This window comes from Triticum urartu, chromosome 5 (genome assembly GCF_003073215.2).
Source record: "Triticum urartu cultivar G1812 chromosome 5, Tu2.1, whole genome shotgun sequence".
Taxonomy (NCBI): domain Eukaryota; kingdom Viridiplantae; phylum Streptophyta; class Magnoliopsida; order Poales; family Poaceae; genus Triticum; species Triticum urartu.
In genome coordinates, this window is record NC_053026.1 from 521,537,537 (window position 1) to 521,557,306 (window position 19,770).

The 19,770-nt window shown below is 44.6% G+C and overlaps 3 protein-coding genes across 3 annotated transcripts; 1 reads left to right on the forward strand and 2 right to left on the reverse strand.

The window, feature by feature from the left end:
- The first annotated feature begins 7,663 nt into the window (after positions 1-7,663).
- LOC125510335 (histone H4) lies at positions 7,664-8,224 on the forward strand. The gene has a single exon (XM_048675490.1). It carries the CDS (start codon positions 7,756-7,758, stop codon positions 8,065-8,067), a length of 312 nt encoding a protein of 103 aa, XP_048531447.1. The 5' UTR covers positions 7,664-7,755; the 3' UTR covers positions 8,068-8,224.
- An 886-nt stretch (positions 8,225-9,110) lies between these two features.
- On the reverse strand, positions 9,111-13,867 carry LOC125510333 (probable flavin-containing monooxygenase 1). The gene is made up of 5 exons (XM_048675488.1): positions 13,256-13,867; positions 10,832-11,063; positions 10,573-10,748; positions 10,095-10,453; positions 9,111-9,651 (listed from the first exon to the last, which is right to left on the reverse strand). The coding sequence occupies exons 1-5, from the start codon at positions 13,703-13,705 to the stop codon at positions 9,306-9,308; spliced, it is 1,563 nt and encodes a 520-aa protein (XP_048531445.1). The 5' UTR covers positions 13,706-13,867; the 3' UTR covers positions 9,111-9,305.
- Positions 13,868-15,478: 1,611 nt separating this feature from the next.
- Positions 15,479-18,519, reverse strand: LOC125510334 (probable flavin-containing monooxygenase 1). Its single transcript, XM_048675489.1, has 5 exons — positions 18,015-18,519; positions 17,349-17,580; positions 17,089-17,264; positions 16,613-16,971; positions 15,479-16,099 (listed from the first exon to the last, which is right to left on the reverse strand). The coding sequence occupies exons 1-5, from the start codon at positions 18,459-18,461 to the stop codon at positions 15,754-15,756; spliced, it is 1,560 nt and encodes a 519-aa protein (XP_048531446.1). The 5' UTR covers positions 18,462-18,519; the 3' UTR covers positions 15,479-15,753.
- Between the last annotated feature and the right edge of the window lie 1,251 nt (positions 18,520-19,770).

Sequence of the window (19,770 nt, forward strand, 5' to 3'; positions counted from 1 at the left end):
AAGGTACTAAGTTCATGATAAATTAAGGTTCAGTTAATCAAATTATTAAAGAACTCCCACTTAGATAGACATTCCTCTAATCATCTAAGTGATCACGTGATCCATATCAACTAAACCATGTCTGATCATCACGTGAGATGGATTAGTTTTCAATGGTGAACATCAATATGTTGATCATATATTCTATATGATTCATGCTCGACCTTTCGGTCTCCAGTGTTCCGAGACCATATCTAGATATGCTAGGCTTGTCAAGTTTAACCCGAGTATTCTGCATGTGCAAAACTGGCTTGCACCCGTTGTATGTGAACTTAGAGCTTATCACACCCGATCATCACGTGGTGTCTCGGCACGACAAACTTTCGCAACGGTGCATACTCAGGGAGAACACTTGTACCTTGAAATTTAGTGAGAGATCATCTTATAATGCTACCGTCGATCTAAGCAAAATAAGATGCATAAAAGATAAACATCACATGCAATCAATATAAGTGATATGATATGGCCATCATCATCTTGTGCTTGTGATCTCCATCTCCGAAGCACCATCATGATCACCATTGTCACCGGTGCGACACCTTGATCTCCATCATAGCATCGTTATCGTCTCGCCAACTATTGCTTCTATGACTATCGCTACCACTTAGTGATAAAGTAAAGCAATTACAAGGCGATTGCATTGCATACAATAAAGCGACAACCATATGGCTCATGCCAGTTGCCGATAACTCGGTTACAAAACATGATCATCTCATACAACAAAATATAGCATCATGTCTTGACCATATCACATCGCAACATGCCATGCAAAAACAAGTTAGACGTCCTCTACTTTGCTGTTGCAAGTTTTACGTGGCTGCTGTGGGCTGAGCAAGAACCGTTCTTACCTACGCATCAAAACCACAACGATAGTTTGTCAAGTTAGCGTTGTTTTAACCTTCTCAAGGACCGGGCATAGCCACACTCGGTTCAACTAAAGTTGGAGAAACTAACACCCGCCAGCCACCTGTGTGCAAAGCACGTCGGTAGAACCAGTCTCGCGTAAGCGTACGCATAATATCGGTCCGGGCCGCTTCATCCAACAATACCGCCGAACCAAAGTATGACATGCTGGTAAGCAGTATGACTTGTATCGCCCACAACTCACTTCTGTTCTACTCGTGCATATAACATCTACGCATAAACCTGGCTCGGATGCCACTGTTGGGGAACGTAGTAATTTCAAAAAAATTCCTACGCACACGCAAGATCATGGTGATGTATAGAAACAATTGGGAAGAGTATTGTCCACGTACACTCGTAGACCGTAAGCGGAATCATTATGAGAACGCGGTTGATGTAGTCGAACGTCTTCACGATACGACTGATCCAAGTACCGAACGCATGGCACCTCCGAGTTCAGCACACGTTCAGCTCGATGACGTCCCACGAACTTCGATCCAGCAGAGCTTCACGGGAGAGTTCCATCAGCATGACGGCGTGTTGGCGATGGTGATGTTGCTACCGGCGCAGGGCTTTGCCTAAGCACCGCTACGATATGATCGAGGTGGATTATGGTGGAGGGGGCACCGCACACGGCTAATGGATCAATGATCAACTTGTGTGTCTAGAGGTCCCCCCTGCCCCCGTATATAAAGGAGCAAGGGGGGAGGCCGGCCGGCCCTCTATGGCGCGTCAGGAGGAGGAGTCCTCCTCCTAGTAGGAGTAGGACGTCCTACTCCTACTAGGAGGGGGAAAGGAAGGGGAGGGGGAGAAGGAAAGGGGGGCGCCGCCCCCCTCTCCTAGTCCAATTCGGACCAGAGGGGGAGGGGCGCGCGGCCTGCCCTAGGCCAGCCCTCTCTCTCTCCACTAAGGCCCATAAGGCCCATTATTTCTCCCGGGGGGTCCGGTAACCCTCCAGCACTCTGGTTTTCTCCGAAATCACCCGGAACACTTCCGGTGTCCGAATATAGTCGTCCAATATATCGATCTTTACTTCTCGACCATTTCGAGACTCCTTGTCATGTCCGTGATCATATCCGGGACTCCGAACTACCTTCGGTACATCAAAACACAAAAACTCATAATATCGATCGTCACCGAACTTTAAGCGTGCGGACCCTACGGGTTCGAGGACTATGTAGACATGACCGTGACACGTTTTCGGTGAATAACCAATAGCGGAACCTGGATGTTCATATTGGCTCCCACATATTCTATGAAGATCTTCGGTCAAACCGCATAACAGCATACGTTGTTCCCTTTGTCATCGGTATGTTACTTGCCCGAGATTCGATCGTCGGTATCTCAATACCTAGTTCAATCTCGTTACCGGCAAGTCTCTTTACTCGTTCTGTAATGCATCATACCGCAACTAACTCATTAGTTACAATGCTTACAAGGCTTATAGTGATGTTCATTATCGAGTGGGCCCAGAGATACCTCTCCGACAATCGGAGTGACAAATCCAAATCTTGATCTATGTCAACTCAATAAGTACCATCGGAGACACTTGTGGAGCACCTTTATAATCACCCAGTTATGTTGTGACGTTTGGTAGCACACAAAGTGTTCCTCCGGTAATCGGGGGTTACATAATCTCATAGTCATAGGAACATGTATAAGTCATGAAGAAAGCAATAGAAGTAAACTAAAATGATCAAGTGCTAAGCTGACGAAATGGGTCAAGTCAATCACATCATTCTCCTAATGATGTGATCCCGTTTATCAAATGACAACTCATGTCTATGGTTAGGAAACATAACCATCTTTGATCAACGAGCTAGTCAAGTAGAGGCATACTAGTGACAATCTGTTTGTCTATGTATTCACACATGTATCATGTTTCCGGTTAATACAATTCTAGCATGAATAATAAACATTTATCATGATATGAGGAAATAAATAATGACTTTATTATTTCCTCTAGGGCATATTTCCTTCACATCATCTTGTGCCTTTGATCTCCATCTCCAAAGCACCGTCATGATCACCATCGTCGCCGGCTTGACACCTTGATCTCCATCATAGCATCGTTGTCGTCTCGCCAACTATTGCTTCTACGACTATCGCTACCGCTTAGTGATAAAGTAAAGCAATTACATGGCGATTGCATTTCAGACAATAAAGCGACAACCATATGGCTCCTGCCAGTTGTCAATAACTGTGTTACAAAACATTATCATCTCATACAACAATTTATATAATCACGTCTTGACCATATCACATCACAACATGCCCTGCAAAAACAAGTTAGACGTCCTCTACTTTGTTGTTGCAAGTTTTACGTGGGTGCTACGGGCTTAGCAAGAACCGTTCTTACCTACGCATCAAAATCACAACGATTTTTCGTCAAGTGTGCTGTTTTAACCTTCAACAAGGATCGGGCGTAGTCACACTCGATTCAACTAAAGTTGGAGAAACAGACACCCACTAGCCACCTGTGTGCGAAGCACGTCGGTAGAACCAGTCTCATGAACGCGGCCATGTAATGTCAGTCTAGGCCGCTTCATCCAACAATACCGCCGAATCAAAGTATGACATGCTGGTGAGCAGTATGACTATTATCGCCCACAACTCTTTGTGTTCTACTCGTGCATATAACATCTACGCATAGACCTGGCTTGGATGCCACTGTTGGGGAACGCAGTATTTCAAAAAAATTCCTACGATCACGCAAGATCTATCTAGGAGATGCATATCAACGAGAGGGAAGAGTATGTCTACGTACCCTCGTAGACCGAAAGTGGAAGCATTTAGTAACGCGGTTGATGTAGTCGAACGTCTTCGCGATCTAACCGATCAAGTACCGAACACACGGCACCTCCACGATCTGCACACGTTCAGCTCGGTGACGTCCCTCTAACTCTAGATCCAGCTGAGGCCGAGGGAGAGTTTCATCAGCATGACGGCGTGGTGACGGTGATGACGAAGTTACCGACGCAGGGCTTCGCCTAAGCACTACGACAATATGACCGAGGTGGAAATCTATGGAGGGGGCACCACACACGGCTAAGAAATCAACTTGCGTGTCTATGGGGTGCCCCTCCCCGTATATAAAGGAGGGGAGGGGGGGGGGCGGCCGGCCTCAAGGGGCACGCCCCGAGGGGGGTGGGAATCCTACTCCTACCATGAGTAGGTTCCCCCCTTTCCTAGTCCAACTAGGAGGGGAAGGAAAGAGGAAGGGAAGGGAAGGAAGGAGGGGGGCGCCACCCCCACCCCTCATCCAATTCAGACTGGGGGGGGCACCTCCTCCTGGCCGTCCCACTCTCCTCTAAGGCCCATGATGGCCCATTAACTCCCCCCCGGGGGGGCGGGTTCCAGTAACCCTCCGGCACTCCGGTTTTATCCGAAACTCTTCGGAACACTTCTGGTGTCTGAACAACATGGTCCAATATATCAATCTTTATGTCTCGACCATTTCGAGACTCCTCATCATGTCCATGATCACGCCGGGACTCCGAACAACATTCGGTACTTCAAAACACATAAACTCATAATACAGTCATCATCAAACGTTAAGCGTGCGGACCCTACGGGTTCGAGAACTATGCAGACATGACCGAGACACTTCTCCGGTTAATAACCAATAGCGGAACCTGGATGCTCATATTGGTTCCTACATATTCTACGAAGATCTTTATCGGTCAAACCGCACAACAACATACGTTGTTCCCTTTGTCATCGGTATGTTACTTGCCCGAGATTCGATCATCGGTATCATCATACCTAGTTCAATATCGTTACCGGCAAGTCTCTTCACTCGTTCTGTAATGTATCATCCCGCAACTAACTCATTAGTCACTTTGCTTGCAAGGCTTATAATGATGAGCATTACCGAGAGGGCCCAGAGATACCTCTCTGAAACACGGAGTGACAAATCCTAATCTCGATCTATGCCAACTCAACAAACACCATCGGAGACACCTATACATCATCTTTATGCATCTTTATAATCACCCAGTTACGTTGTGATGTTTGATAGCACACAAGGTGTTCCTCCGGTATTTGGGAGTTGCATAATCTCATAGTCATAGGAACATGCATAAGTCATGAAGAAAGAAATAGCAATAAACTAAACGATCATAGTGCTAAGCTAACGGATGGGTCTTGTCCATCACACCATTCTCTAATGATGTGATCCCGTTCATCAAATGACAACACATGTCTATGGTTAGGAAACTTAACCATCTTTGATTAACGAGCTAGTCTAGTAGATGCATACTAGGGACACTCTGTTTGTCTATGTATTCACACATGTACTAAGTTTCCGGTTAATACAATTCTAGCATGAATAATAAGAATAATAAGCATTTATCATGATATAAGGAAATATAAATAACAACTTGATTATTGCCTCTAGGGCATATTTCCTTCACAATGGTCTTCACAACTGTTCACTATGATGTATAAATTCCGTCGGCAAGATAGTACCCCATGGTATAGTCATGGCCATTGATGGTATAGTTGCAAGCCGGAGCTTTGCCACTAGCTAGCTGAGCAAACAAATGAGATCGTTGCAAAACGTTGATATCATTGAGAGACCCCGACAAACCAAAGAAGCAATGCCAAATCCATAGATCATGTGAGGCCACGGCTTCAAGCACGATGGTAGGTTTGCGTTTGTGTCCGGTGTATTGCCCTGCTCAAGCCACCGGGCAGTTCTTCCACCTCCAACGCATGCAATCAATACTACCTAGCATGTCAAGGCACCCCTTTGCTTCGTTCATTTCCATGAGTTTCTTTACGTCATCTTTGTTTGGAGCACGAAGATACTCCAGATCAAAAACCCGAATTATTGTCTTCGCAAAGACACCGACACTTTTGGTGGTGGTATCTTCGCCAGTGTGAAGATATTCATCCGCATAGTCGGTCGGAACGCCATATGCAATCATTCTCATCGTAGCCGATTTTTTTGATATGCACTAAAACCAATCAAACATGTGGCTTTTCTACACCATGTGAAGAAACGGCAATTTTTCTCGCAAGCCTCGACGATGCGGACAAAAAGTGACCTACGCATTCGATATCGCCTACAAGGTGAGCCGGATATGTCGGTACCTCAGCGAAGTAGTCCTTAATGAGCATTTGTAGCCGAGAGCCCGGTTGAGGGGAATGCATAGCCGACCGACTGTCGATCCGCGCCGCTTTTTCCTTGGCCCCGCCTCAAATTCGTCGTTGAGATGCAACAACACTAGGTTTTCATCATCCTCGTCGAGGATAAAATCTTCTATGTCCGAATCATTAGACGAGGACGAACTCCATTCCATCTACAATATGCACACATGCTGGAATGAGTTTCACCCAAAACCAATTTGGGCCAAAATTGAGCACAAGTCGGCATGAGTTTCACCCGAACATACCTCGCGCAAAGAAAAGTTGCGTCGCGCTGCCCTTTCTTCTCTCGCCAGCCGACGCAGAGCCGCCTCTTTCTTCTTCCCGCCGCTCGACACCGCCTTGCCCCTTTCTCCCCCCGGCCGAAGCAGCGCCGCGCCGCCCTCTTTCCCCCCCGCGCGCCGCTCAGAGTTGTTGGACCCAATCAGATCCGCAAGGAACAAGCCCGCGCGCCGAGCTCCCGTGCGAATTCATGGCGCCGGTGGCGGCGGCGAGCCACGGGTGCAAATGGTCACCCGGGCCGAAAGTTGGTGAAGTGGATGCGGCACGGGGCGGGGATTTGCGGCAGCGGCGACGGAGAATGGAAGCAGGAAACAGAAGCGGACCGAAATGGTTCACACCAATGGAAAGGGGAGCCTGCAAAATCGAGTGGATTACCGCACACATGGAGGAAATGGGCTCGCGGATGCGGGATGCCACAAAAAAAAATGCACAGACAACCCGATTTGCGGATCTGCTCGGGCCGAGGATACATGATAGATCCCACAAACCGACGGTTATTTAATGGATGACTCAATTTGCGGTATCTGTTAAAGATGCTCTAAGGGTAAGATGTATGTGAGTTACCTTTCAAAGACTAGATGTAATCAATGTATTTGAATGTGATTATAGAGTTATCTAAAATACTGTCCGAGAATGATAGCTTTTTGGTTTTCGGAAACGAGATGGCGCTACTTTTGTATTTTTTTAGGTTTTAGTTGAATAGGCGTTATTGCTTGTTTTATGTTAATTATGTTTGTATTCAAATGAATTTCGCCGTGTTTGCAAAAACTTCATCCGAATGTGTTTGTGTTGCGGCCGGACCTTTATGACTAGCGTTGAATGATCGATTCCTGTTATTGTTGTCCTTTTTAGGGATAGCGTCGAAGATGACTGTATACAATGCACGAAAGAGACACCCATATATCAATCGCTAGCGGAAAACATAGAAATACGCTTTCCAAATTGTCCTAGCAAGAGCCTGAGTTTACGCCTTCGAACCAGAAATCCGTCCGAAATTTCGCGGCAGCGAGCGACGCGCCCCGCGCAAAAAAAAAAAACCCATCCAAAAACTGTGATGTCCCACCTGCCAGAAACCTGCCGAGGCGCACGCCCCATCCTCGCATTCCCGCATCCCGCCTCCTCCTCAGAAAAGAAACACAACCTCCCGCCACGTCACCGATCCGCGGCGCCCCTCCTCCCCCGCTCCCCTCCATCGATCCCCCATCCGACGGCTCGCACCCCGCATCACGCGGATCGCGGCCGCTCCCTGCCCCCAAACCGCGCGGCTATAAATCGCACCAAGTCCACACGCCACAACCATCAGCCACCGCAGCCACCACCTACCTCACAAAGAAAGACAGGTCAACCTCACCCAGGAGAAGAAGAGAGAGAAGCGAGAAGATGTCGGGGCGCGGCAAGGGAGGCAAGGGGCTCGGCAAGGGCGGCGCCAAGCGCCACCGGAAGGTCCTCCGCGACAACATCCAGGGCATCACCAAGCCGGCGATCCGGAGGCTGGCGCGTCGGGGCGGCGTGAAGCGCATCTCGGGGCTCATCTACGAGGAGACCCGCGGCGTGCTCAAGATCTTCCTCGAGAACGTCATCCGCGACGCCGTCACCTACACCGAGCACGCCCGCCGCAAGACCGTCACCGCCATGGACGTCGTCTACGCCCTCAAGCGCCAGGGACGCACCCTCTACGGTTTCGGGGGCTAGGCCGCCACCACCACCAGATTAGAGTGCCTAGGGTTCGTGGTCGTTGCTGTAATCGCAGCATCTCGCTGTTGTTCGCTATCTTCTGTAGGATCGAATGGAATTGAAATTGGAGCAGTCTGGGTCTGTTGATTCATGATAAAATCGGTCGATTGCGTTACCTGATTCCCCATTCTACCCCCAAATCTGTTTGTTGGCTTTGTCCCTGTACGAAACTTGACTGGTGGGCGGCCCTGGAGTCGGAATCGCACCTCTGCTTCCAACCTGCTTTCCTGCTCCTGCGATCTCACGGTATGGTATCGATCTGCTTTGCTGACTGTTGTATTTGTTCTGACTGAAATTACTCATGACCTACTGCTTCCGTGGCTTAACCGCATTAGAATGTGCTCTTCCAATTGAATCGAGTTCCAAGTGAATCAGATACTGCTCTTCCCTTGCAGTTAGGACTCCTGCGGCCAGAGTAGCTGACCCTGATCATTTGAATCGTGATGGCTCATGGGTCACAGTTGATTCATTTGGCTGAAATTAGATTTTGACTTACCTGATCCTACTTTTTGAATGGCAATAAACAGTGGCTGGCCAAATGCCAGGCCTCAGCGCGCCCCCACCGACAGATCAGATTAGTAGCTAGGATTCATGGTTCGGCAGGCAGGCAGTCTCTTGCTGCTGTTTGCTCTGGTCTGTGCTTCATGTTAGGGTGTACGAGGAACTGGCTACTGCTTGTTCGCTGAAAACCGATTGGGTAGCTCCTAGTCTACATTTGTGTACATTTGTTCAGTGGAGTAAATCTCAGTTGTTTACCTTGAAAATCTCTTGGTGCTCCTAGTCTACATTTGTGTGTTCTTCCTTCTGCCCCCCAATTTCTTGTTCTGTGTGATAAACTAAGCAGTTACTCCACTTGTGGTTGAAAACTGTTACTCCCTAAGTTCCAAAATAAGTGTCGTGGTTTTAGTTCGAGGGAGTATTTCTTAACAAAGTAAACAGTGTAATCTTTGGCTCATAATGGAACGAATCGCAAAGGTCCTTGCGTTTTCTTGAAAAAGGTGAAGCGTAAAGCTTCTTAGGAGATGCTCTAATTAAAATGTACTGCAGAAAACTGTAGAGTTATTTCCTGTAGTAAAGCTAACAACAAACTTGCTAAAACAAAGACTTGCTGAAATAATTATAGAACCCTTAAGGCAGCAGCTCTCGTCTCTTATTCTTTTGCTGTGAGTACACTAGTGACAGATATGCTATTTTCTTCAGAAAAGGCCTGCATAATCAGCAGGTCCATATGGCTGGAACCATTCCGCAAGGAATCCTTCCTTTCTTCTAGGGTTGCATCCGATGTCTTGGCACAACAAATCATTAAACCAAATATTCACTGTGCTTATGCAAGATCGTCGAAAATACTTTCCATTGTAAAGATTCTTGTACTTTGTCCACTCTGCTACACTCTCTTCCATGCGTCTTACGCTTGGCATTTGGAAGCCACCAGCCAGGAAATGGATTACCCAATTAGCCACCCTCTCTGAGACATATATGTCGGTAAGGCTCTCAGAATATCCGACTATTGCCAACTGAGGGATTCGAGGATGGATGCATTCTCTGTTAATTAATTCAATCCATTTAATAAATGAGATTAGTATACATAACAGACAAAGTAAACATGCAAATGTTACTTCCACCTAAATTAATAGTTTGATTTTATTAAGCTTGCTATTTTTATTGAGCAAAAGCAAGAGATAGAAAAGCAGATAACAACTTGAAAAGTGGGCACATGCTTTGATATATATGCTAAGATCTTGCAATAGTGCATAATGTATGTAATTTTGTACTGAATGATTTTCGCTTTGCATGTAGACTCCATTTTGGGAACTCGCAATGCGATGTCTTACTTCCTAACCTCATTATCAGCTTACGTTTTCCCTTATCTTTTCGTGTTACAATTGTTTAGCGCAATGCAGTTCTTTAGGAAAAAAGGTGTTCTCCCTACCATACTGTTTATTGTCCCCAAACATGCCAACCCCAAAAAATTGCCCAACCTATACCTGTATAGTGGAACCGATGTATCTGATGATCCTGCCACTATATTTCTGCACCAGTTTGCTGTGAAGATGTCCCTAAGCTTCTGGTCTCCTCTGAATCCTGTTGCTAGAATTATAATATCACTCTTTATGCTTTCATTTCCATCCTCCAGGTTGATCCCATCACTGCAGAAGCTGAACCTCTTTGATTTCTTTAGAATAATGCTGCCATCATCAACCCTGTCATAAAACCCTTTTGGCAGCATTGCAATCAAGCAAGAAGACATAGCAAAGGAGAAGCTGTAGTCAGGTACCATCCCATGTTTTTGTAAAGGAATCCTTTGCTTGAGGTAGGTTTCAATTACTTTTGTAATTGCCCATCTCTGAAAACAACAGGAGTATTGTGGGTTCATGAGCTTTCTATGCACAAGTTCTTCATATGAAAATAAATTGACTGTTGATTGCTTTCAAAACTCTAGTCAAGTAGAAAATAACTGTTTACCAAGGGAGAGAGTGCACTAGCCAACATATAGTGCAGGAATCCTTCACCGGGTTTATGAACGAATAGTTGCGAGATGCGGTTAAGATAGAAGTAATTAAGGTTAACTCCCCACATACTAAATTTATCAACCCGCCAGTGTTTTGTTCTATATATCATGGTGCACGGCTGAGCTGCACCTGCATTGGGGCAGAAGTGTCAGACACATATTTCTTTGAACAATTATTGCTAGTTAGTGCGGTCTTAGTTCTCTTGGACTCACCATTGACTTTGGCAACCTCTGCAGCAATGTCAAATGCTGATTTTCCGGACCCAATTATTGTCACACTCTTCCCTTTAACAAATTCAGCCGCATTATCCATGTAAGAGTAGTCCATAGAGTGCAATATTTTGCCCTTGAAGAACTCAGGCCCTTTATTCACTGGAAATTCTGGGATATTTGGGGTTCCACTATGCCTTCCGATGCACAGTATGAGAAAATCCACTTGAAAAACCTGCAACATGATGTTACTTATATATAGAGGTAATATCACCGGGAGTCATAAAACTTGCGCTCGATGTTCAGTTTAGTGCTAAAACTTTAAAAATACGGATTTGGAGTCATCCAACTTGCGTTCTCGTGCAAATACGGTCACATCACTCGTATTCAGACATATTCGTGCTTATGTGGCACGCCAATGTGGCTATGGCCCACCTGTCAGTGACGGGAACGGCTTTTTTTTGCGAGATAGTGACTGGAACAGCTTGACGCGTATCTTTTTCGCAGAAACACCCCTTGGTCTGTATTTAAATAAGCAGAAGCCCCTCAATAACATGGTGGGTCCCACTTGAAAAATGAGAATAAAAAGTGCATGCGGGCATTTGAAATCACGCTAGCAAACCACTGCAGTACCTACATAGTCGTGCCTATAAAGAGGTGCACTTGTTTTTACATTAGTAGACACAGTTTCTTTTCCCCACACAAAAAAGACACAATTGTTTTTTTTAGATACCTTTTTTCCAGGGTTCGGTCAAAAGCCGGATACAGGACAATCTCGGCCTTTTTCATAAAAAATTAAATTGAAAACCACATCAAAATGTATAATGTTTAACCCATAACATAGAAAACTTTTTCATGAGCGAGTTTTTCTTTTTTATTCCTTTTTTTCCGGAAGGCGCCGGAAAATCTGGGTTCCAAAATATCTTGCCAATTCCATTTTTAGCCCGAAATTTCAAAATGAACTAACATATAAATATATTTGGTTTAACAAAAAGAATGTCAGAGAGAAAAAGAACCCGGATACGAGTAGTTGTCGTGGGCAATATATAAAACTCAGCGTTTCTCTTTATGGGGACTAATAGCTACTGGCGAGGCCACGACTGACGGGGGCGCGCGGAGGAACACGGGGGCGTGGTGGCGGGTTCGACTCCGAGCAGAGCGAAGACGAGGACGAGAACTACGAGGTGGATCCCGGCCAGAGCTCGCGAGCGCGGTGAATGTCGAGCGCGCGGGGAGACGCAGTTGCGGCCTCTGTGCCGGCGAGCGCAGCACGAGCGAGTGGGCGGGCTGGCAGGCGCGGGTGCGCGGGCAAGCTCGGCTACTGCTGCTGCACCCCGGTGAGCATTGATGCGGCGCGGCTAGAGCGCGAGCGGGATAGGCGCAGGCATGGGCGCGCAATCAAAGTGCAGACGAACGTTTTGGGGATGGTCGGCCGTGTTGGGCGCCTCCAACAAAAGCCGGACGCAACCACCCATTGTCATTTCAGACGAAATCCGGATAAAACGAACGTTCATTTGGGGTTGTGCGATGGAGTTGCCTAAGAACACCCAGTGGGTCAATTTATCTTATTGATCGAGACAAACTTGATAGCACTGACGGCAGGTTGAATCAATTTGTCACTCACTATGCGCTGGGGCTTTTATTTTCTAACTAAAGCAGTTTAGTTTTACATGTTCATCGTCAATCCGCACTAGTGCGATGGACGTACGTAGGACAATTTTACTAACAGGTCGTCCAGTTCCAACCCATCTGCGCCAGCATTTTCTCATTATATGTGATGGCTTTTGCAAAATTAAATAAATTGTGAGGGTGTTTTCTGCATAAAAAACTGGCATGCTATGGTCACCCAACGTGTTGCACACTCTCAACCATTGACATGTGGACCTTCATCGGGCTAGTGCGCCACGTGGCAAGCCCATACTGCGATATACGAGAGGAGGTACCGTATTTGCACGCCGAGACAAGTTATGTGATCACAAATTCGTATTTTTAAAGTTTTAGCACCAAACTGAACATCGGCGCAAGTTCTATGACCCTCAATGATATTACCTGGGCCTACAGAGTGATTCCTGCATTACATTGTTCAAGCAGACTGTCTTAGTTCAAAGTTTTCTAGCTCAGGATGATGTTCCTTTATGTCTGATGAATGAAAAATATCTGTACCATTCGACAAAAAACATTTTAATTGTCATATGGTTCTGTGATTGTCCTTTCTTAGCAGTTACTATGCACATGTGTGAAGTCAATGCATTGGACTCATCTATACCAAATAGTTATTTACTACCAGTGCACACCATAGTGAAAACAAAATTGAATCACAATACCCCATTAGATGCAACCTGCACCTGGGCTCTATGTTTGTGCATGTACAAACATGTATATTTCGAATCTTGAACCAAGACAGATATCCCAAGGGATTGCAAATACCTCAACGGTACCAATTTTCAGGTCCTTCACTTTAAGGCTCCACCCTCCATCTTTCCCAGCTCTGAACGCCTTCCCGTCGTCACCAGACCAATGCTTCCACTCCATAATCTCTTCCTCGGTTGCACCAAAGTATTCAACTCCAAGCACCTGGCTACTGAACTTGATACACTTGAGGAGGTCAAACTCGCATGCGTACAACCTGAGGTATTCCATGACTTCACCGTGGCCTGGGTACGTCGCCGTCACGCTGGCTGGCCACGCCAAGTCCGAGAACCGGAACGATGTCGTCGGCGCTTGAAGCCTTGTTGACTGCAAGGTATGCGCCCACACTCCACCGATGGTGTCATCAGCCTCGAATACCACCGGGCTGAACCCCTTGTCCAGTGCGTGCTTGCAGGCTGCTAGGCCGCTCACACCAGCACCAACAACGCCCACCCTCTTCCTGTCCATTTATGCTGCTCTTATTCAGAGTTCTTGGAAGGAAGGAGAACCTGAGGATGAAGGTGAGAGGGTGTCTATTATGTAAACCAGGGGTGCTGAATGAGGCCGAACTGCTGAACCACTACTTGCCTGATATCTTCCATTGTTTTCTTCGTCTATTTCTGTCATCCTCTGTCCCCATGTGCTATTTTATCTTCTGTCAGCTATTTTTTTGTTTTCAGCTATACGTGTACAGATGGCTAGCTGATGGGTGAGTTTTAAAATGATTGCTAATTTATATCGACAAACTATCTCGTATTGCACGTTGAGGTGATGCTGCATACCTTATGGTCAGGTGGCATCAGGATGACCTCAGTAATAAACCTAAAGGAAGTTACTTACAGCTGTAAGTATGAGTCACAAAAAAACTGCACACCCAGAGTGGAACCTTTTAGTTGCCCAGCTGCGACGGTTCAATATGCACTGTTTGTGAATTTGACAACACTTCTGTGACATGTGGGTTTGGTTTCAGAGGTGAGCATCATCTTGCTGGGCAGCTAATATTTCTTGGGTAGTCATTTGGACCCATTGCCATTTTTTTATAGACGATTATTATATTCCTGACAAAAAAGATCATTATATTCGGTGGTGGTGGTTACACTTGGTTGGAGGAGGGAATCCCTTGAAAGAGACAATCTATATGTCACAAGTAGAGTAGCTGAAGTTCTGGGTTTCTGGGTTCATAGTGCGCACACTTATTGTTTTTCAGTCGTTAATTCTGAATAGTGTTGGAAATCAATTGACAAGTCCCTTCAGTTTTTAATTTGACGCTGTGTCTAGTAGATGCGTTCATTTTTCATGAGGAAATTAAACATAAAGCATATTGTCATCTTCCTGAAACTGATGCAGGAGAATGGTTTACCGATTGAAAAGATTTCTGGAAGAATGGTAGTAGTTCAACTTCAATGCTGACTTGCTTCACCTATATTCAGGAACATGGCAGCAAATGTAGTTTCAACTGAGGATCTCATTCTATGACATTCAGTCAATAGTCATGTGATAACAATGACCCTTGCGGTTGAAATGGTCGCATGGAACGACACACTAGGTCACTGGCTATGGCTGTTCATGAAATCAGCCTGCAAGTATTGCTGGTGGTTGCATTATCACTTCCGGATGCATTGGCAGTTTCTGCCCCAAGTGACCAGGTGCTGCAACTTATTCACTTACGTTTTTCAAATATAATTCGTGAACACTTTCAAATGCAAAACAATCATGGTTGCTTCGGACTTCACTATGTTTTATCTTTCTGGATGAGAACTATAACATGATCTTGTGCTGTTTGTAGTTTTGAACCAATCAATGCAAGACTTAAGTCATGCTAGTCCATTCAGTTTATTGTATGGACTTACTTGATTCAGAGCGCTGATTACAAGTTACCGATGCTTACCGATGCTAAACCTGACTACGACGCACACAATGTACTAAAGGTAGTAAATTTCACTAATTATCTTGAGGCTACTCTACATCGGTAGAAAGTAATATCTGCACGTTTCAAGCCAATTTCGCATGAACTTTGTTTCCAAGACATGTGTATTTGTTCTTGTAGCTTTAGAACATCTTCTGTTACATTTGTTATAGCATGGTCAACAGTAATATCTTTACCTATTTGTGTGTTCTTCTTGAAGTTTGTCGGTGCCAGCCAGCCAAGCAATGCCCTTGCTTCGGACTCTGTTTCGGTGTCTCGGACTTTTCATACTTTGCTTTTTGCACGGGTTTATTAGTTTTTTTATGGGAACAGTATGAAAAAAAACTCTACTAGTGAGTATATATTATACAATAATAGGAACAAAATTACACTTCACAAAAGTCCAAAGGATTCAAAATCCAAAACAAACGAACTATTTTAAGAGCAATAATGCATCCAGAAAATTGTAGAAGTAATTTTCTGTAGTTATGGTAACACTGAAATTTCAAGACAAACACTTCCTAAAATCATCTACAGAACCCTGAAGGTAGCACTCTTGTCTCATCTTCTTTTCCTATTGAATACACTAGTGAGAAAGGTGCTATTGTCTTCAGCAAATACCTGCATAATCAGCAGGTCCATATGGCTGGAACCATTCAGCCAGGAATCCTTTCTTCCTTCTAGGGTTGCATCCGATGTCTTGGCACAACAGATCATTAAACCAAATATTCACGGTGCTTATGCAAGATCTGCGGAAATACTTTCCATTGTAAAGATCCTTGTACTTTGCCCACTCTGTTACATTCTCTTCCATGCATCTTACGCTTGGCAACTGGAAGCCGCCAGCTAGGAAATGGATTACCCAATTGGCCATCCTCTCCGAGGCATATATGTTTGTAAGGCTCTCGGAGTATCCGACTATTGCCAACTGAGGAATCCGAGGATGGATGCATTCTCTGTTAATTTCAAACATTTTAATAAATGAGGTCACTATACTCAACATAAGTAAACATTTTAAATTTACTTCGACCTACATTAATATTTTGATTTTATCAAGATTATCATTCTTTTCAAACGAAAACATATGGTGCCTACTATGCTGATAATGGTGTTATATAATTGATAGAGAAGTACTTAACAGCTTCTAAAGTGAGTGCATGCTGTTGTTATATACTCCCTCTATCCTAAATCAAAGACACTTATTTTGGGATGGAGGGAGTATTAGTTTGCTAAGATATTGCAGTACTGCAGAATGTATATGTTCTTGTATTGAATAATTTCCACTAGTGTAGGCTCCATTTAGGGAACTCTCTGTGCGATTTCTTATGTCCTCACTGCACTATTAGTTCACTTTCCCTTATTTTTGTTAAGTAGTGGTGCAGTTCCGAAGGGGAAAAAAATGTATTCTGTAGCACAGTATATATTGTCCTCCAAATATGCCAACCAAAAAAAAGTTGTCCAACCTGTACCTATATAAAGGAACTGATGTATCTGATGATCCAACCACTATATTTCTACACCAGTTTGCTGTGAAGATGTCCCTAAGCTTCTGGTCTCCTCTGAATCCTGTTGCTAGAATTACAATATCACTGTTTATGCATTCATTTCCATCGTCCATGATAATCCCATTACTGCAGAAGCTGAACTTCTTGGATTTCTTAAGAATAATGCTGCCCTCATCAACCCTGTCATAAAACCCTTCTGGGAGTAATGCAATCAAGCAAGAAGACATGGCGAAGGAGTAGCTGTAGTCAGGTACCATCCCATGCTTTTCTAGAGGAATCCTTTGCTTGAAGTAGGTTTCAATTACTTTTGTAATTGCCCATCTCTGAAATAACAGGAGTTTTGTGGATTCATGAGCTTTCTATGCACGAATTGCTTATATGAAATAAATTGACCATTGACTACTTTCAAAACTCTATTTAAGTTGGAAGTAGTTATTTACCAAGGGAGAGAGTGCACTAGCCAATAAATAGTGCAGAAATCCTTCACCAGGTTTATGAACAAGTACTTGCGAGATGCGGTTAAGATAGAAGTAACTAAGGTTAATTCCCCATATGCTGGATTTATCAACCAGCCAGTGCCTCGTTCTATATATCATGGTGCATGGCTGATCAGCACCTGCATTGGAATAATTGTGTCAGGCATATATTCCTTTGAACAACTATTGCTAGTTAGTGAGGTCTTAGTTCTCTTGGGACTCACCATTCACCTTAGCAACCTCCGCAGCGATGTCAAATGCTGATTTTCCGGACCCAATTATTGTCACACTCTTCCCCTTAACAAATTCAGCCACATTATCCATGTAAGAGTAGTCTATAGAGTGCAATATTTTCCCCTTGAACAACTCGGGCCCTTTATTAGCTGGAAATTCCGGGATATTTGGGGTCCCACTATGCCTTCCGATGCACAGTATGAGAAAATCCACTTGAAAAACCTGTGACAGGAGATTGCTTATACATAGTTGTGCTATAGCCTACAGAGTGATTCCGTGTATATAAGGTAAAAATGCATTACATTATTCAAGCAGATTTATCTTATTTGAGATTTTTCTGGTCAGGTGATGTATTTATGATTTTATGAATGAACAAGCTCTAAAGAGAGTATTTCTCGTTTGGTTGTGTGATTCTTCTCTCTTATTATGCACTTACATGAAGTCGATGCATAGGACTTATCTGTGCCAACTGCCTAGCTATCTACTGCAATTCTACATTTCTATACATCATATTGAAATCAAAATAGAATCAGAATACCCCATTTAGACGCAACCTGCAACCTGAGCTCTATGTGCGCATTAGCAAGCATGTAGATATCTGAACTCAGAGGCAGAGCAAGACAGGTATAATGAGGGTCCCAAGGGATTGCACGTACCTCAACATGACCAATTTTCAGGTCCTTCACTGTGATGCTCCACCTTCCATCCTTGCCAGCTCCGAATGCCGTCCCATTGCCAGACCAATGCTCCCACTCCATGATCTCTTCCTCAGTTGCACCAAGGTATTCAACTCCCAACACCTGACTACTGAACTTGATACACTTGAGGAGGTCAAACTCGCACACGTACGACCTGATGTACTCCATGACTTCCTGGTGGCCTGGGTACGTCGCTGTCACGCTTGCAGGCCATGCCAGGTCTGAGAAACGGAACGAAGTCGTAGGCGCCTGAAGCCTCGTCGACTCCAAGGTATGCGCCCATACTCCACCAATGGTGTCATCGGCCTCGAATACCACCGGGCTTAACCCCTTGTCTAGCGCGTGCTTGCAGGCTGCTAGGCCGCTCACACCAGCACCAACAATGCCCACCCTCTTCCTGTCCATTTTTACTGCTTTTCTTCAGAGTTCTGGCTAGGAAGGAGTTGAGGATGGAGAGGAAAGGGTGTCTATTATATAAATCTTGGGTTTGATTCTCTGGATGGGTTAGATCTTTTTAAAATCTCAGGATCTTTTGGGTGGCTGGATGAGGCCGAACGAACCACCACTTGCTTGGTATCTTTCGTTGTCTTCTTGGTTTATTCCTGTCACCCTCTGACCACATGTCCTGTTTTATTTTCTTCAGTTATCTTTTTGTCTTCAGCGACATGCTGGGAGTATGGGATACGTGTGCAAGTAGCTGATGTATGAGTTTTTTAGATGTTTGCTAATTTATAGACCCCTTTCAAATTTAAATCGACATCAACTGGCATGTAGAGTTAACTTTGGAAAACAACTTCATGTTGCACGTTCAGATGATATTGCATACCTTATAGTCAGATGGCATCAGGATTGCTCCAGTAAGCCTGAAGAGAGTCACTTACAGGTTACAGCCATATGAGCACCTGATTTATTGACTCAGTGGCATGCTGCCACATAAAACTGCCAACACAGCTTCTAGCTGCCCATTTTTGATGGTTCAATACGTATTGTTTGTGATTTTGATGACACTTCCATGGCAGGTGGGTTTGGTTTCAGAGGCGATTATCATCTAGCTGGACAGCTAATATTCTTAGTAATCATTTGGACCCATTTTTTATATATGATTATCATATCCGGTGGTATTCGATGGAATCCCTTGAAAGAGACAATTTATATGTCATAGTAGAGTTCTTAGAGATCTAGGTTCATAGTGCAAACCGTTGTTGTTTCCCAATTGTTGATTCTGTTTAGTGTTGGCCTGTTGGGAATCAGTTGATAAGTCCGCTCAATTATTATTTTGAAGCATATGGGGAGTTCGTGAGGAAATTAACATGAAGCATATTGTCATCTTCTGAAACTGGTGCTGACAACGGTTTACCCGTTGGAAGGAGTCCTCAGAGGACGGTAACAAGTATGAGTTCACAGCTATCTTGTAGCACTTATATTTAGGAACAGAGCACCAGATCTTGTTTCAGTTGAAGAGCTTATTATTTTTGGAAGTTGTACATTTCTTGAATGGTATTTTCCTCTTTTATTCAAGAGCAACAATCGGCGTGACAGATCTCAGATGTCATGAACTGATTAAATTTCTGATATTACACAACCTTCTGTGTCGAGATTACAACACCCGCATCGCCTTTTTGCCGAGGCCACTTCTTCAGATCAATATACTTGTAATCTGATGGAAGATATGGCATCAGCCAATGCAAAGAACCCTTTCTTTCTTCCGGGTATC

Coding starts and splice junctions, on each gene's coding strand:
- LOC125510335 (XM_048675490.1), top strand. CDS start 7,756: ATGTCGGGGCGCGGCAAGGGAGGCAAGGGGCTCGGCAAGGGCGGCGCC.
- LOC125510333 (XM_048675488.1), bottom strand. CDS start 13,705: ATGGACAGGAAGAGGGTGGGCGTTGTTGGTGCTGGTGTGAGCGGCCTA. Junction 10,749..10,831: donor AGAGGTTGCCAAAGTCAATG/GTGAGTCCAAGA, acceptor GCCCCAATGCAG/GTGCAGCTCAGCCGTGCACC. Junction 9,652..10,094: donor ACATCGGTTCCACTATACAG/GTATAGGTTGGG, acceptor ATTAATTAACAG/AGAATGCATCCATCCTCGAA.
- LOC125510334 (XM_048675489.1), bottom strand. CDS start 18,461: ATGGACAGGAAGAGGGTGGGCATTGTTGGTGCTGGTGTGAGCGGCCTA. Junction 16,972..17,088: donor CTAGTGCACTCTCTCCCTTG/GTAAATAACTAC, acceptor CTGTTATTTCAG/AGATGGGCAATTACAAAAGT. Junction 16,100..16,612: donor ACATCAGTTCCTTTATATAG/GTACAGGTTGGA, acceptor TGAAATTAACAG/AGAATGCATCCATCCTCGGA.